The sequence below is a fragment of the Cucumis sativus genome, chromosome 3, assembly GCF_000004075.3.
Source record: "Cucumis sativus cultivar 9930 chromosome 3, Cucumber_9930_V3, whole genome shotgun sequence".
Classification (NCBI taxonomy): domain Eukaryota; kingdom Viridiplantae; phylum Streptophyta; class Magnoliopsida; order Cucurbitales; family Cucurbitaceae; genus Cucumis; species Cucumis sativus.
The window spans coordinates 28009192-28026693 of record NC_026657.2 but is presented as its reverse complement, the minus strand read 5'-3'; the positions used below and the strand labels follow the sequence as shown (position 1 = coordinate 28026693).

The window sequence follows — 17502 nt, the reverse complement described above, 5'->3', positions numbered from 1 at the left end:
TTGGTAGTACAACAATGAGAGAATAGAAAACAATATTTGTTTAGTATCCTGTGAATATTGTGATTTATACATCTAAAATAAAAACTAGTAATGATAATAAATGAAACTTTTAACAACAGAAGTTTAACTACAAGAAATCCAAGAAAGAGTAGGGGAGATAGGTGAAAGAATTCAACAGAAGCAGAATTTCTCATGGAGGAGAGTATTATTTCTTGAATGAATTTTACCGAAGGTATTACAAGGTATCTATAAAAATAATAATTGTTGATAGCAGTATAACTACAACTGTTCTGAAACTAAATAAAAATTACTTAAACAAAATTATTCTGTTATCATGACCCCTCGAACAAATGCTTAACAAAGCATGAGTTTACTTGTGAGGTAGTGAAGACGATTAGATGTGAGAGGTTTATTTGAATAAGCTAAGTCTGACAGTTGTTGTTGTGTAGGAACAAATTGTAAAATGACATCTCTTCTAGTTGTTCGTTCTCGACCAAAATGAAATTAAAATCTATCTCGACATGCTTTGTCCTCCCATGGAAAACATGATTTTTCGCCAGTTAAATTGCAGAGTTGTTGTCATAGAGTAGTTGGGGTGGGTTAGTCCCAAAAATTTGTAAATCCTTTAGGACTTGTCTTAACCAGCAGATCTCAGCATCGGTAATGACTGAAGCTCTGTATTCAGCTTCAGTTGAGCTACGTGACACTGTGGTTTGTTTCTTAGCTCCCCAAGATATTAGATTGGAGCCTAAAAATACTACAAATTCAGTAGTAGAGTGTTTATCATCACGATCTCCTACCCAATCAGAATTAGAGAATGTAGTTAATTGAAGATGTTTGATTGATGTTTTTTTGAAACAGGAGCCCAGAGTTGAAAGTTCCATAGAGATATTTGAGCACTCTTTTTGCAGCTACTAAATGTGACGTATAAGGAGAGTGCATATACTGAGAAAGTTTTCCAACTGAATAGGAGATGTTTGGTTCACTGAAGGTTAAGTAGTGTAAAGAACCAATTATAGCTCTATATGACTGAGCATCTTCAATAGAGCATGGTCCACTAGTGTCAGTAGACGGATGGAAAGTTGTAGGAGTAGTACAAGGCTTTGCATTTGACATTCATACTTCTTTAGTAGATCTCTAATATATTTTTGTTGGGTTACATGAATACCCTTTGAGGTGTATTGAACTTCTAACCCAAGAAAAAAGTGAAGATTACCAAAATCAATCATATCAAAACAAAATTGAAGCAGAGATGTTAACTTTGAAATATATTGTTGTTGGTTTCTTGTTATTATGATGTCTTCAACATATAGTAACAGGTAGATAATGGCGCCATTCGAACTTCTAACAAATAAAGAGAAGTCAGCTAGCTTGTGAAGCAATGAAGCCAAGATCTAAAAGATATGAAGTAAAGCATTCGAACCAAGCCATGGGTCCTTGTTTAGGCTCGTACATTGATTTGAGTAGTTTGCAAACATGATGAGGTTTTGATGAGCTGACAAAGCCTTGAGGTTGTTGCATAGACACTTCCTCTTGAAGAGTGCCATGAAGGAAGACATTTTTTACATCAAGTTGTCTGATTTTCCATCCATAATGAGCTGCAAGAGACAAGATCATGATGAGAATAGTTGCCCTTTTAACAATTGGGGTGAAAGTTTCTTCATAATCAACACCTTTCTTCTTGATGGTAGCCTTTTGCTACAAGGCGGGCTTTGTGTGCAGCTATTGTTTCATTTGGATTCCTTTTAAGTTTATAGATCCATTTACATCCCATTGCACTTTTTCAAGGAGGTAAAGGTGTTAAGACCCATGTGCCTTGTTTAACAAGTGTAGAGTGTTCCTTAGCCATAACATCTTGCCACACTGGAAGTACTTTGGCTTTGGTGAACGAAGTTGGTTACAAATTACTTTCATTTGGAGTAACAGTAGCAACAAAAATCTTCTTTTTGGAAACCTCAAATTTACCTCGAGTTTGCATATAGTGGTGGTTATGTGCTAAGGGAACAACATATACTTAAGATTCATTTCTGAATTTTTGACTTGGTATATTAATCTTTGCATTCTCAATGGACAATATATTAAGTCTATCATCTTCAACATTCATCAGAGTTGCTTTTGTGTGATGTACAAGTGAAGTATAGTTAGTGGACAACTTAGGAGAGATATCACTTGATTGTGGTATTTGTGTGTTAGAAAGCTGCTAAAAAAAAAAAAAAGTAAGGAAGAGTATAATTGGTTTTTGTGGGCTGAGGAGGTTTGACTTGGGTTTTAAAAGATGCATCATTTGGTTCATTGAATGAAAAAGACGACTCATACAAAATAACATGTCTAGAGGTCTAGATTTGTTGTAACAAAGACATGCTTTATCATCCAATGCATATCCGAGAAAGGTACATTTGATTGTCTTAGGTCGAAGTTTGTTTGATGTATATGGTTTTAGGAGAGGGTAGCAGATGCAACCAAAATTTTTTAAAGAGGTGTAATAAGGGGTCTTATGGAAAAGTATTTCAAAGGGTGATTTATGGCCACAATTGGGAGATGGAAGGCGTTTGATTAGATAGACAGCAGTGAAGGCAAAAGGCCAAAATTTTGTGGGTATAGAGGCTCTGGACATCAAAGTGGTTGTTATTTTGACAACGTATCTATGTTTTCTTTCAGCTATGCAATTTTGTTTGTGGTATAGGGACAAATTTTTTTTATGAATGATGCCATGTTTTTTAAGATATAAATGGAGAGAATGGTTCACAAATTCTCCACCTCCATTACTTCTTAATTTTTTATAGTAAGAGATAGTTGGTTTTCAGCTAGGGGTTTAAAGATCTGAAACATAGAGTAAACATCAGATTTATGGGTAATGGGATAAAGCCAAGTGTATTCAGACAAGTCATCAATAAAGGAATCATAGTAGTTGAAGTTGTTTATTGATTCTTTTGGGGAAGGTCCCCCATACATCAATATGTACTAGTTCTAAAGGATATAGAGAAGTGGAAGTGGAATGAGAAAAGGGAAGTTTATGTAGCTTTCCTTGTGCACAAAGATAACATACATTTCTTTTGTAATGAATGAAAAGGTAAGTTCATGCTACGTAAAACAGAAGAGAGTATGGGATCACTCGAATGTCCTAACCGTTCATGTCAGACTAAAGATGATGCATTTGTTCCAACATGAGCAACTGTGGATGGAGATTTTAAAGTCTGAGAGGTTTGTATTGGGTAAAGACCATTTATGATGGGTCCTTGAAAAAGGATTTTGCCCGAGGTTTTATCATGAATACGAAAGAAATCAGAGTCAAACAAAAAATGCAATTATTATCTACACAGACATGATGTACAGAAAGGAGATTGGTGGATATAAAGGGCACACAAAGGAGTTCTTGGAGTTTGAGAGAGAAGAGGAAGATGTAGGAAGAATACCAAAACTTGAGTGAGTTGTTGGTAGAGCTTGCCCATTGCCTACAACTATCTGTTCATCATTAGAAAAGTTAGAAGCATTGGCTAATTGAGATAAATCAGAAGTAATGTGAGAGTTACAGCTAGAGTCAGCAAGCCATTGAGTACTAATATTTGTAACAACATTGTAGTTTTGAGTGGCTACCATAGCAGCAAGTTGTGCTGGTGGATGACGATCTTGGTAGTTGTAGTTCATGCGGTTGTAGCAGTCAAGTGCACTATGACCAAGTCGATTGCAAATTTGGCACTGAATTTTTTTGGTTGACAGATCAGTAGGGGTTTTTGAGGTGTTAGGGAATATGTTTGAGAGGTTATTTGGTAATGGTTTGTTTGGGATTCAGCCTCTTTCATTATTACCACTTGGGTTACCTCTTCCATTTCCTTTATTGTTGCTACTGCTTCCACGATTGTTGCGGTTATTACCACTATAGTTTTCTCCTATGTTCTATGGATTGTAATTTTGGCTTGGTGTTTGATTATTATGAGCAATAAACACAACATTTTGAGGTAGACTTTCATCACGTTTAGTCTGTTTATCAATGGCAGGTTCTTCTGATATTAGAAGAACATGGAGTTCTTCAAAAGATACTGAGGTAGACCTAGTGTAGATTGAGGTTCGAAAGGTATTATATTCAGAGGGTAATCCATTCGTGGTGTAAATAATCAGATCTTCAAAATCAATAATAACAGAGATATTAGACAACTTATCTTTTAGTTCTTTGATGCGCTTGATGTACAAATTTATTGATTCACCTGCTTTCTTGGAGAGGTCTTTAGTTCAGACTTGAGGTTCACCACATTGACTCGAGAATTGGAAAGAAAGTGTTTCTTTAAGGTATCCCATATATCTTTGGATGTCGAGCAGTAGCCGATAATGCAGACAAGGGCACCGAGAGAGAGGGTAGTATTGATGAGGATGATAGAGCGTGGTCTTTAGCAATCCATTCATCATGGAGTGGGTTTGGTTGAGCAGGTGTTGTTGTTTGGGTAGAAGTGATCGCTTCAAAAGAAGAGGATGAAGAGGTACCAATAGTAGACTGTGCAATAAATCTTGCGGGTTTTGGATTAGAGCCATCAACGAAGCCAAAGAGTTTGTGTGCAATCAAGATTGATTGAATCGGGAATTTCCAGAGTACATAGTTTGTAGAATCAAGATGGATTGAAATTAAATTATATATATTGGAGAGGAGGAAGATCGAAGAAGAGAGTTCTTTGGTTGGATCAGTCATGGGTTTCGGTGAAGACCTGGTAATGACAGAAGCTTCAGGATCGGACGTTAGAGTTTAGAATTTCTCATGAAGGAGAGTATTATTTCTTGAATGAATTTCACTCGAGGTATTATAATATATTTATAAGAATAATAACTCTTGATAACAAATTATTTAAATAGAATTATTCTGTTATCAATAGGTACAAATTAAAAACAAGAAAAGAAAGGAAAAATATGTGATTACTTCTCAATGTCTGTCTTCCATTTCTAAACCTCAGTGAATGACTTCATTTCTTTTCTTAACCTGATTCAAGAATATAACGACAAAAAAGGAACGGGTAGGAAGACAAGAATTACCAATATCTAATCAAATATATCTATCTGGTGCATCTACATATAATCCTCAGCGCTTCCGTTGAATGTTTCTCGACTTCATCTATAGTTTGGACAAAAGTCCATAGTGAATTTTAAGGGCAAGGATTTCGGTATGCTTATTCATCTTCCCCAGTAATGTTATATGTCCTCAATTGCTCAATTGGAGGAGGAAGGAAAAGAGGGAGACTGATTCCAGTATCTTTCAATGCATTGTAACCGTTCTTCTAATCTCAATCTGGATGAATTATAAATGTACACCCACAAAGTGAATGTGAGTTTTCTCCTTTCAACAAAATGTACGAGTCTTCTAGTAAATGTCTTGCATTGCATCAAATTCACTTCAAGAAAGAACTTTTGAAATTTATCAAAAACTTATTGCGTCATAACCTTGGCCTCAAAAAATATTGAACTATTGAAACTTATCAAAAATTTAAAATTGGACCAAACACATTTTAAACCTTTATTTAAATTAGAATCCAAATCTCTTACACGGTACCTAACAAATATATATATATATATGAAAACATGAAATATACATTATAATTTTGGTTGAATAATCTCTTGTTTTCAAATTTACATTTTGAGACTTACTACCAAACAAGTCCTGAATCATTTGTATAAGGGTGGTTTTTGTTTAAACTAAGAAAGATGAAGAGAAGATGGGTTTACACAGGCAAGTGAACATATCCCATCAAGAAGTGATAAATCAAAGTGCATTGGATGAGTAATACCCTCCAATTATAACCCTAAACACAGTCTCTTTTAAGGCTCCTATCCCTATCTCCCTATTCCTCTAGTCTCTTTCTTCTCACAACTCTCTTTTTACCCATGTATTAGGCTAATTAGGGTTACATTTTGACATAATATGGTATTAATTAGTAACTAAAATCTAAGATCGTTGTTTTGTGCATGTCTATTGTTTTGAGATTATGTTTATGATCATCTCTTAGCTCTCATGCATGTTTTATCCATGGCTTATTTTATTGAAGGTTATATATATTCATTAATAAGTATGGAAATAAATCTTTAATTTGCTTGTTAATTCAAACTTGCCTTCATTTGAATTATTTGGAATGCATTCAATGTTTTTCAAGGTAGTGACCTTCATTCAAAGAAAAACAAAAGATTTGTACATAAGGAAGATAAAATTTAAAAAATTGTAATATTACATGAATTAGAACTCAACCACTACACAAACAAAATTAATGTATCAAATATATGGATAGAGAAAGAAAAAAAAGCATAAATATTAGAATGACATAGGATAAAAGATCTACGATGATCCAATTGTAAACGGGTGAAAGTAAGCTTAAATAGAATTCAAATAAGTCCCTTCAAATCCAACCAATTCCATTGCGTTGTGTTTATGTAGATAAAGGCAATGAAAAATGGAAAAGGTCTTTTGGGGTTTTGGGATAAAAAGCAAAAAAGGTTTTGGAGGTTCAAAGAAATCTGGTGGATTTGACCGCTGCCTGCCCTTAGAGAAACTCACCCACCATTATTTTAAGTATATTGAGTTTACACTAGGTTGTATTTAAAAAGGTTGATCCAAACACATAAAAATTAAATTTAATTAAAATATTAAAATAATTAATCAATCATACTTATGAGTATGATTATTGTTTGTGTTATGATTATTATTATTGTTGATGTTATTATAATAATAACAATAATCAATTTCAGTCAAACATAAGTATTCTCCTACTACTATTAGAATATTGTTAATTTTTCTACACAATAATGTTTTATTTATTGTTGTTAATAAAAACAACAAAAATAATCATAATATTAATAACCATAACAATAACAATAATCATAACAATAATGCTAATATAAATATGATTGAATCATTCTTCTAATATTTTAATTAAATTTAAATTTTATGTATTGGAATCAATTCTTTTAAAAATACCGTCGATTTAATAATACTAGTATAAACTGGATAGATCCAAAATAACAAAATAAAAGAAAACATATAGATTAATTACATAATTTTTTTAAAAAAATCATCCCCTAAACTTTATATTATTGACAAAATTATCAAATTATTATCAACATTATTATTAAATAGATTGAGAAAATAAATATACATGTAAAACAAAAGAAAATTGTCAATCAAATTAAAAAAAATGTAGAGGTGCATGCTAAAAAGAATAGAAATCATAAATTATTAAAAGATTATTTAATAAAAAATAATTAAGTATATAATCGTTAGTACTTGATTAAGTCAATATGTATTTTTGAAAATTAACTAATATTTAAATAATAATAGACTAATTAAATGATTGGTTGAATTAACAAACAAGATAAAGTTTTTGAGAGCCACGATTAATTTAAAGATATATAATTAAAACTTTTGAAACTTTAGAAAATTAAATACACATAGTATATTGTGGAGTATCCATTCATAATCTATATATTAGGTTTAGATTTAAATCAGTTCTAAACTTCTAACATTTTTGGTAATGATATATATATGTCTTAACAACTATTGTAAGCTAACTTTTACATTTTCATGTAAATCTTTTTGGTAAATTTTTATAATTTGTTTTCTTCCATCAAAATTGTATTTATTTCCTCTCATATTCTCCCAATGATATTCATCTTTAAATAAAAAGGTTTCTTAACCAAATTTCAAAAACCAAAAACGAAATTTCAAAACATATAAAATTTTTACAAAATATTTACAATTCATACCAAAATTTTTAAATTTTATTACTGATAGTCACTGATATGATAAAAGTCTATTAGTGACTATCATCGATAGAATTCAAAATTTTGTTATAGCTAGTATATATTTTAATTTATTTTACTATTTTAAAAAATGTTTCTTAAAAACTATATTTTTACCGTTTGTTTTTAAATTTTAGCTCTAATATTTATATATTAAAAAAAAACTAGTGAAAAAAATTAAATGTAAAACGAGGGTTTAATTAGGAACTTAGGAGAGGCTATTACCTTATTTGTAATCAAGTTAGACATTTAGTGAAACTCAATAAATATTATTACTCACAATCCAAACCAAGAGCAGCTCTCAAATTCAACTACAAATAAATTCTAATTTTCTATACAAATTAAATTTAAACTCACAAGTAAAAAATGATAATTATAAAAGACAAATGACATCAAAATGGCAAAATATTGCTCAATATTTTGCTGATCACAACTCCAAAAATTAACATTGTTATTATCCTATCTTACAACCTTTCGTTTAGTGAGATAGCTTACTAGCTCACTTATATTATACCAGCATCTCTTTTTATTATACCAACATCTCTTTTGGTTATTCGGTTTTCAATGGTCTCTTTTCAGATGCAAATCTGAATACGCATTGCGCTATTTGCTGGGATTATCTGCTTAATGGTACTCCTACTATGTTCATCAGCGGTTTTCTAGTCAAACCCCGATCTAGTCAAAATGGAGTATCTAAGACACAATCGTATATATATATAGACACAAGTTTTTATAATTAAGTACTTTCATTCTATAAGTTTTGTTATACTATTTGGCTTACTTTAATTATGAGTTTGAATTTTATTAAAGTAAGTCAAATAGTATATATAAGGTGTACAAAACTTTATATGTTTTTGTTTATACGTGAATTGTTCTATAGTCATACTCTATAATGAAATTTTGTTTTCTTACTATGTTTGGAAGAATTCATTGGAGTAGCGAAGCCAACTTGGAGCAATTTATTGATATAAGACTTTTTGTATGATTGGTAGAAAAATCTGGGTTACAATGTACTGATTTTAGTTTTGTTGGTAGCTAAAGATGACAATATTTATTCTTTTTGTGTATGTAAACTATTTTTTAACAAAAAATGGTTATTAGTCAATGAGTGTATTATTACGTATATATAATAAAGTGTTGACTCTTTGTTTTCATATGAGTGTGATGTACTAGAACATTATTATCATTGAACTGGTTAGTGTAATGACAGAGCGACAAGAAGAACATAACATGTATTTTATTGTTAAAAAAATGTAGTAATTGAGGAATATACAATAGGGGAAAAAATGTCATAATAATATAAATTCGTGACATTTTGTAACTGTAGTCAATATCGACACAATGAAAATTTAATTTTATAAAAACCGTCACGATTAGCCTATCCTTGACAGAAAAAAAATGTCTTTGTTGGAATTTTTGTCATAAAACTCGTAGATTATAAATATAATTCATTGACCGTTATTAATAAAGTGTTATTATTGTAATAATCTTTGTTATTGATTATATTATTAGTTTTGTCTTAATAACTAAAATCCAATAAACTAACGTCCTAAGATGTTTAATTAGTTTATGAGGAAAAAAATATTTGAATGGGTAAATATTAATTTAATGTAAATTGAATTCATATTAAAATTATTGGTCGAGATAAACTTATATTTGAATATGATTCAAATCTAATTTAAGTTAAATATAAAATATTTAATTTAGCTATTAATTAATTAAAAAATTAAATCTATAAGATTATTCATTCAAATAAGATTTGAACGAAATATTAATTAATTATATTAATATAAATCTATAAGATATCAAAATTCATTCAAATCTTATTTGAATGAAATATTAATTAAATATGATGGTAGAATTTAATGATTCTCCTATTTCTTTTCCTATTTCGAGAAGAAAAGAAAGCTATAAATATGTAGAAAAAAAGTTTTCTTTAACTCGAAAAAAGAATTAATACTTTTACTCTTTGCCGAGAGGTTGTGTGGATTGAGAGACAACAAAAGTAAGTTCTCTACAACTTTTTAAACTAATTTAAAAACATGCTTAACTATGAACTCTTACTAAAAAAACTAATTTCTTACTATAACCACTTGAAAAAATTAAAAGTATGCTTAACTTTAAAGTTTTACTAAAAACTAGTTTCGTACCGTAACCATTTTCTCCCGCACACGCGACGGAAGAAACCAGCATTCATATTCTTTTAAAAAAAATTATAAAGAATAGCTTGACAGACTAGCTTTTTAAAAACATTAAATGATTGTTTATTAGTTTAAATAATTTATTTGATCTTATAATATTTTGAGAAATTTGCATCAATATCCATATTTGTTTAAAATGAGATATGAATATATTTGTGGAGATCTAGGTTTGAAATATTGTTTAGCATCATGAACGTGAAGGTTTTTTTGAGAGGAGAGGAGGTTAGTTAGGGGAGAGAGAAGTGTGAAAGAGTAAGCAAAGCGGGAGGTCTGACCACCGCCTTATGGAATCAGTTAGAGAATGAAGGAAAATGTGATAAGGTAGCCCACCTCACCAAATGCTGCCATTGCCAACCCCTCGGATCTAACTTAATTAGCCGCAAAAAAATATCCCTCACGCTTCAAACTTGAAAGTTTGTTGTTACCAATTTACTGCTTCAGCCAATTATTGATGCCCATCTGTCTCTCTTCACACAAATAAAATGGGTCCTTTAGTTTTTTTATTTCTTTATTTATTATTTGCATGCCCACAATTACTGATTCTATCTCTATAAATTCACCAACCAGTCTTGATTAATACCAAATTGTGTTTGTGTGTTTACTCTGACTATTCTTTGTACCTAACTTTTTGAATTTAACGAAACACAGGAAAGCAATAAAATGGCTGCTCCAGGGTCTGCTTCTGAGCAGCCACAGTTCCTTGTGCGGGCTGGGGATGAGAATTTTTCACATGCTCCGTTGATTGAAAACCCGGAAAATGATCAGATTATTGTTCCGGATGTGAGCCTTTTAGTTTTTATTTTTTTTAAAAATTTTTTTTATGTTTTGATGGTTAATCCTTGTGAGTTTTCAAATGATACGATAATCAGTCATTAAATTGCACTTTGAGTGATGGAGTTTTTCATTGAGAGCCACTGTTGCGTGTTATGTGCAGAAGGAAAGCTGGAAGAACCTTTTTGCATACATGGGCCCGGGATTTCTTGTTTCTATTGCATATATTGATCCTGGGAATTGTAAGACTATTTCTAGTTTTATCTCTTTTTGTACACTACTTTTTTTTTCTTTTTTTTTTTGTCTCTTTTATTCCATCACGAATGGGATTCTGAAAATTTTGTTTTGTTATTCTCAGTTGAGACTGATCTACAATCTGGTGCAAAGTACAAGTATGGGGTACGTGGCCGGGTCCTTTGGATATAGTTGCTTTACTTTTAACAACCATCAAACACATGATTTTGTGGTCGAAGGCTAGAATTTATGATCATCTTTCAGTTTCTTATCCCCACACCCTTCTATGTGGATGGATTAGTTTAGTAAGTAATAAACTAAGTATGCTGCTTTGAATAGCCGAGATGACCCATTCACCATAGGCCTCTTCGTTTATATAAACATATGTATGGTGTTGCCTCCAGCCTAATCATAAATCTACTCAAGACAAGTTTCAGAACTAGAAATTTTCTACACGTTTTATGTAATGTACTGAACGTTTTGAATAGGCTTCAACTTTATTTATATTTATCTTTTCTTGTTGAAGCTTCTAAGTCCTGTCATGTCACTAGAAATCACTTGCTTTTTATATTTCTAGTGGACCTGAAAACTAATGCTGCTTCTCTCCGTACAGTTGCTTTGGGTCATATTAGTGGCTTCCTTTGCTGCCCTCATCATTCAGTCTTTAGCAGCCAATCTAGGGGTTGTCACAGGTAAATGACTTCTGCATAACGTTTTTCCCTTTTTTGGGTTATCAAATTTGTGATATTTTCATTGTTTCAAGAGTTGTTTGACATCTTTGTCTTCTTGTTTTTATGGTAAGTGTAGGAAAACATTTAGCAGAGCACTGTAAAGCTGAGTACCCCAAGGTGCAAAATTTCATCCTCTGGGTCCTAGCTGAAATTGCGATTGTTGCGTGTGATATTCCTGAAGGTAAAGTGAAGTAATTCTATTCATTAGAAACCTAATCGTTGAGTGAAATATACTCTTGGTCATAGAAGAAGTAATCACAATTATTACATGATTAGTCTTTTGCATCCGGTGTACTCATGTTGGATGGCTTGTTTAGATTTGTAGAATAAAAGTTACCCAATTGAAAAGTTCGTGTCTGGATATTTACAGTAGTTGCCAATAGGCCCATACGAATGCATTGTTAAAGCTATAGTATTGTAAGCTGATTAGATGTCCATTGACCAACGGTAGTGTTTGACGTTTCTATGATCCAAGTGTACAAACCAAACCAAAAGCATAACTCAAGTTAAGCTAAATTACAAATTCAGTCCCCAAAGATGTTTAGGGGCCGATTAGAGAAAAAATTGAATGTTCAGGAGCCTATTATACTCAAAATTGAAAGTTTAGGGACCTATTAAACATACTTGAAAATTCATAAACCAAATAAATACAAATTTCAAAGTCTAAGGGACTAAACATGTTATTTAACATTCTCAGTGAAAATATGTAAACACAGGATCATGACTTCCATGAGGAGAAGAAAATTATCATTATTATTATTTTTCTCTGTTATATTGGCTTTCAGATTTTCTATGGTGTATTGTATTATGTATTTGCTACACGATTTCCATTGCTATATAGTTCTTTTTTACTGTTGAAGTTATTCTTATATTTCCTCCTTTATGTTTCCAGTTATAGGAACTGCTTTTGCATTGAATATGCTCTTCAGCATTCCTGTTTGGTGTGGCGTTCTTCTGACAGGGCTTAGTACACTATTACTTCTTGCACTGCAGCAATATGGGGTATTTTGAGATTTACTTCTTTTTGGGGATTTTACTTATCTTGCATCAAATAATTCTCCCATTTGTGCTAGTGTAGTCAATGGGATAGCATAATTTGAGAGCTGAACTTTAGCGATGCTCTCCATGACTGAGTTTCAATCCAAAATGCAGATTAGAAAGCTTGAATTCTTGATTGCCTTTCTTGTGTTGACAATTGCGGTTTGCTTCTTCCTGGAGCTGGGCTATGCAAAGCCGGACGCTGGAGAAATTTTTTATGGGTTGTTTGTCCCTCAATTGAAAGGAAGTGGTGCTACTGGTCTTGCAATTTCACTTCTTGGTGCTATGGTTATGCCGTATGTCGTCGATATCCTTTAGTGACATTCATAGACCTTCATTCCTTACACTTGTCAATATTCTAAGTCCGTCCACTTTACCTTCTGCAGACACAATCTCTTTCTTCATTCAGCACTGGTGCTCTCTAGGAAAATACCCCGTTCCCTTTCTGGCATCAAGGTGATGTTTTGTCTTCATCAATCTTAACCTTTGTTCTCCTTATTGCTTAAAAATATCCAGGTTGAGTTATAATCTATTTAATAACGTACCCAATATGTTAGTATCTCATAGGTTCACACAAGCATGCATCAGCTTTGGTTGCTGCTTCATCATTTAAATTGCAATTCTACATTCTATCATACTAACATTAGACATTTTTTTACAGGAAGCTTGCAGATTTTATATGATAGAGAGTGGCTTTGCTCTTATGGTGGCCTTCCTCATTAATGTGTCAGTCATTTCGGTTAGTGGTGCAGTTTGCAGTTCCCCAGATCTAAATAAGGAGGACCAAATGAGCTGCAATGACTTGGACTTGAATAAAGCTTCATTTTTATTGAGAGTATGTGTGATCTAGCACTCTTTTCTGTATCCCTTTTGTTTACCTCGTGGGATTTTGTTCCACGTTAAGGGTGCACCAGTTTTATTCAGAAGTCTTCTATACTTTTTTTCAGAATGTATTGGGTAAATGGAGTTCAAAAATTTTTGCTATTGCTTTGTTGGCATCGGGGCAGAGTTCTACCATAACAGGAACCTACGCAGGACAGTATGTTATGCAGGTATTGTTCTGGTTCTTTTTCCATGTTAAAGATCTGCTTCTTTTCAATTTTCTGACTTCTGGCTCTCATCCATATACATTATTGGTATTAGTAAACTGGAAATAACATGTTAAAGGTTTCATAATTTTCTGAATGCTCGTGGTCATAAACCAGCTACCTGTGGGTACATCATAATTCTTGATTTCAAGTAACCTCTTGATAGTGTTTTTTTGAATTTTGCTCCTTTTTTGACACATTCGTATTTGTAGGGGTTTCTCGATTTGAAACTGACGCCATGGATCAGAAACATTTTAACTCGAAGCTTAGCAATTATTCCTAGTTTGATTGTTGCACTCATTGGTGGGTCTTCTGGGGCTGGGAAGCTGATCATTATTGCGTCGGTAAGAGATATAGTTTCCATATGCTTCCGGCGAATGTAATTAAGTTTTAACTGCCAATCAGCTATGCATTGCCCATACCTCTTGTCTTTGTTCTAGGCATGCTAGTGAACAAATTCAATTAAGGTAGAAGTTAGAAAGCCGTTGTAGAACTCACTTTGAAACATGCACTGTTGTTTGTTGAAGCGGTAAACCTTAACCGGTCAACAACCCTAGGATTGATTTCTTATTTCATATGCTTCAGATTGAATGTTGATCCACCGTTTTTATTCACTGGGGGCACAAGTTTCCTTGCAAAGTTGAATTGTAGTGTGCTGACCAACCTTCTTAAGATTGAATGCCAAATAAATTTTGACTCCTTGCAAAATCTTGTCTTTTGGCAGATGATTTTGTCATTTGAACTCCCTTTTGCTCTAGTCCCCCTTCTGAAGTTTACAAGCAGTAAGGCCAAGATGGGACCGCATGTCAACTCTACTGCGGTAATTTCTTACAACTCTATGATATACTTGACTTTTTCTATAACTCCCATGCATCTTTTCTTAGGAAACATTTGAGTTGTTAGCCGTGTTTCAAAAACAAAAACAATTTCTTTTAAGATTGTCCCTTTTCTTTTTAGTTTATGTAATCGATTTGTAGTTTGAAAACATTTGTAAAATCTAGATTAACAAAACAAGGAAAACCATATGTAAAAGTACAGTTTATAAACTTTGTTCTCAAAAATAAAAAACTAAAAACCAAATCAACCACTAACATCAGGAAGAAAATAGCCCTATTATTTATTTGCTAAAGTGGTTCTCATCTCGAATGGTACTCATTGTAAAGTCTTTTTGTAATTTTACCTCTTTTATTATACCAAAAATGAGTGGCTGAATAAGCTTACAATAAAGATTAATATTTTATCACACTAGTCCTATTAACCAAGGAAGGTGTATTTTTGAAATGCAGATTACAGTGTTGACATGGATTATTGGATTACTCATCATGGCTATCAATATATACTACCTAATGGGCCGTTTTATCGATGTGCTCCTTCATAACGATCTCCATCTTGCCGCAGTCGTCCTCATAGGGGTACTTGGATTCTCAGGCGTGGCACTATATTTAGCTGGAATTGCTTATCTAGTTTTGAAAAAGACCAAGAAGATAAGTCATCTCTTAGCAGTAACAACAGTAGAAAGTCGAAGACTGAGCAACGAGCCGAGCAAGACATCGGGATAGCTAATTAAATTTATCTAATGATGTAATCTCAACTGCTTCTTATTTAGGTAATAATGATATTATTTTTGTAGGGTTAGACCAATTATTTTATGAGATTAACTTGGATCGTAAAATATTGTAAATATGACACCCAATAGGTTGAAAAATCATATATAAATAGGGCTAAAAAATAATTTTATTTGAATTTTTCCTATTCAAAAACTACTAAAATAGATCCATATTTTCCTTCAAGTATGCGCTTTTTCATCTTCTTCCACATTTCCAAGTTTCTGCCACCAACTAGTTCTATATTCATCCAATTATCTACAAAACTCTTCCATATACAGATTTCTTTTGACGCTCAATTTTCTTTCTTTCTTTTTCTTTTTTTTTTTTTTTTTTTTTGCTTTTATTGATTTTTTAGCTGAAGATTTCTTAAAACAATGGTTTATGTGTGTGTTCATGCTCTGTTTGAATTTCATCCTCATCTTCTCCGATTGTGCTCTTGTTAGAATTTTTATTTTTTGATATTAGAATTTTACTGGTTTTAATTTCGTCAAACCAGAGATTTGTTGAAGCCGGCCGATTTCTTTGTTTTCAATTGTAAGTACGTTCGATTTTTGCTTGAACTTTGTCCTCGTCTTCTCTCATTCATTGTTGTGCTCCGATTAACATTTTTTTAAAAATCAGTCTTTCATTGGTCTCGATTTCGTTGACTGAAGATTTCTTGAAGTCGATTTCTCTGTTCTCTAACTGTAAGTGTTTGAATTTTTGCTTGAAGTTCGTCCTTGCCCTCTCTCCTTCACGATTGCGCTTTGGTTAACATTTTTTTTTAATCAGCCTTTTACTGATCTCGTTTTCATCAACTAGGATTTCTTGGAGTGATCATTTCTCTGCTTTCAACATTTTGTAGATTATTGTTTTTTATTGTTTTCATATTCCATTTTGAGTTTAATTTTGTTTCTGATTTATTCTTTTGAAACTAGGAAAGTTTTGTTTGATTGTTTCCTTGAAGTGTTCATCCTTTGTCTTCGAATTGCTTTTGTATTTTTCTTTTTTTTTTTCATTTTGTCCATTCTGCTTTATCTGAAGACTGAAAACAAATATACTAACAAAATAATTGGAAGAGAGAAAACTAAAGAGTTCAAACATATCCCAACCAACAACACTTCTTCCTAGCGGATAAATATGCCTATAGTTTATATCAGCTTATCTTATAAATATGTTGGAGCGGGTCTTAATGAACCCATCAACAATTTAGGCTATTAGTTAGGATGACAATACATGTAGATGATCGTCAATGGGCATCTCTTCCATGGTTCACTCAAGGCAACAAGACTGGTAAGGTCCATTTGTGGTTTGGATGGAATTGTTTTGAAGGTAGGTTTGGTGCTTAAAAATAAGGGTTATTTGGAGAAATACGTGGTTTTGAAATTAAATCGGAGAAAATGGGTGAGTTTAAAACGATTTAGATAAAATAGGTTGTTTTTTTTGGGTGGCACAATACAAATATCTTTTAACAATATTAGCACTAAGTTTTCTAATTTTGCAAATATAACAACTTTCTAATTTTTGTTTATGTTTTATATTTTAATCTTTCCATTATTTCAAAAATGCCCTTCTCAAAATCTCCACTTTTTCTCTTCCTCCTCGTGGTCTTTTCCGTCACTCCTCCACTGTTCTTGGTTTCTCTTCTTCGCTACGATCTCTTCTTCTTGTCTTCTTCTACCTCTTCTCCACCGTTCTTCTCTAGGTATGTATTTCTTCCTATATTCATTTTTAAAGCCCTAATATTCCTTTATTTTGGTGTCCGAAATTGGTAAAAGACTTTTGATCATCATCTTTTTTCTTTCTTTCTCTGTGGATCGATCATCATCTATCCGAAATTAAGGCTACGATTTTTTCTTCTTCGTCTCTTTTATTTGTTTTTTATTTGTTCCTCATCTTTTTTTACCGAAAGGGGCTTTGCTTTATTTATTTATGTTTGGTTCTGTTTTTTTTATAAATTTGTATCAGTTTTTTATATCAGTGATATGATGTACTTATATTTATATGTATTAGTTGACTAATACACTTACTACGTATTTTTCATTTTTTTAAAAATTGTTGCAGTTCATTGTAGTTATGGTTAAGC

At 32.2% G+C, this 17502-nt stretch overlaps 1 protein-coding gene across 2 annotated transcripts; it reads left to right on the top strand.

Moving 5' to 3' along the window:
- The first annotated feature begins 10181 nt into the window (after positions 1–10181).
- Positions 10182–15623, top strand: LOC101211618 (metal transporter Nramp1). Of its 2 annotated transcripts, XM_031881969.1 has the most exons (14): positions 10182–10289; positions 10617–10748; positions 10903–10981; positions 11098–11138; positions 11587–11665; positions 11781–11885; positions 12597–12706; positions 12857–13038; positions 13129–13198; positions 13404–13577; positions 13690–13794; positions 14043–14174; positions 14555–14650; positions 15117–15623. In XM_031881969.1, exons 2-14 carry the CDS (start codon positions 10629–10631, stop codon positions 15387–15389), a joined length of 1566 nt encoding a protein of 521 aa, XP_031737829.1. In that variant the 5' UTR covers positions 10182–10289; positions 10617–10628; the 3' UTR covers positions 15390–15623. The 2 variants fall into 2 exon arrangements, with proteins under 2 accessions (XP_031737829.1, XP_011651800.2); XM_011653498.2 differs by lacking the exon at positions 10182–10289 and having other exon boundaries at positions 10342–10748.
- The last annotated feature ends 1879 nt before the right edge of the window (positions 15624–17502 follow it).

Coding starts and splice junctions, on each gene's coding strand:
- LOC101211618 (XM_031881969.1), top strand. CDS start 10,629: ATGGCTGCTCCAGGGTCTGCTTCTGAGCAGCCACAGTTCCTTGTGCGG. Junction 10,749..10,902: donor ATCAGATTATTGTTCCGGAT/GTGAGCCTTTTA, acceptor TGTTATGTGCAG/AAGGAAAGCTGGAAGAACCT. Junction 14,651..15,116: donor CGCATGTCAACTCTACTGCG/GTAATTTCTTAC, acceptor TTTGAAATGCAG/ATTACAGTGTTGACATGGAT.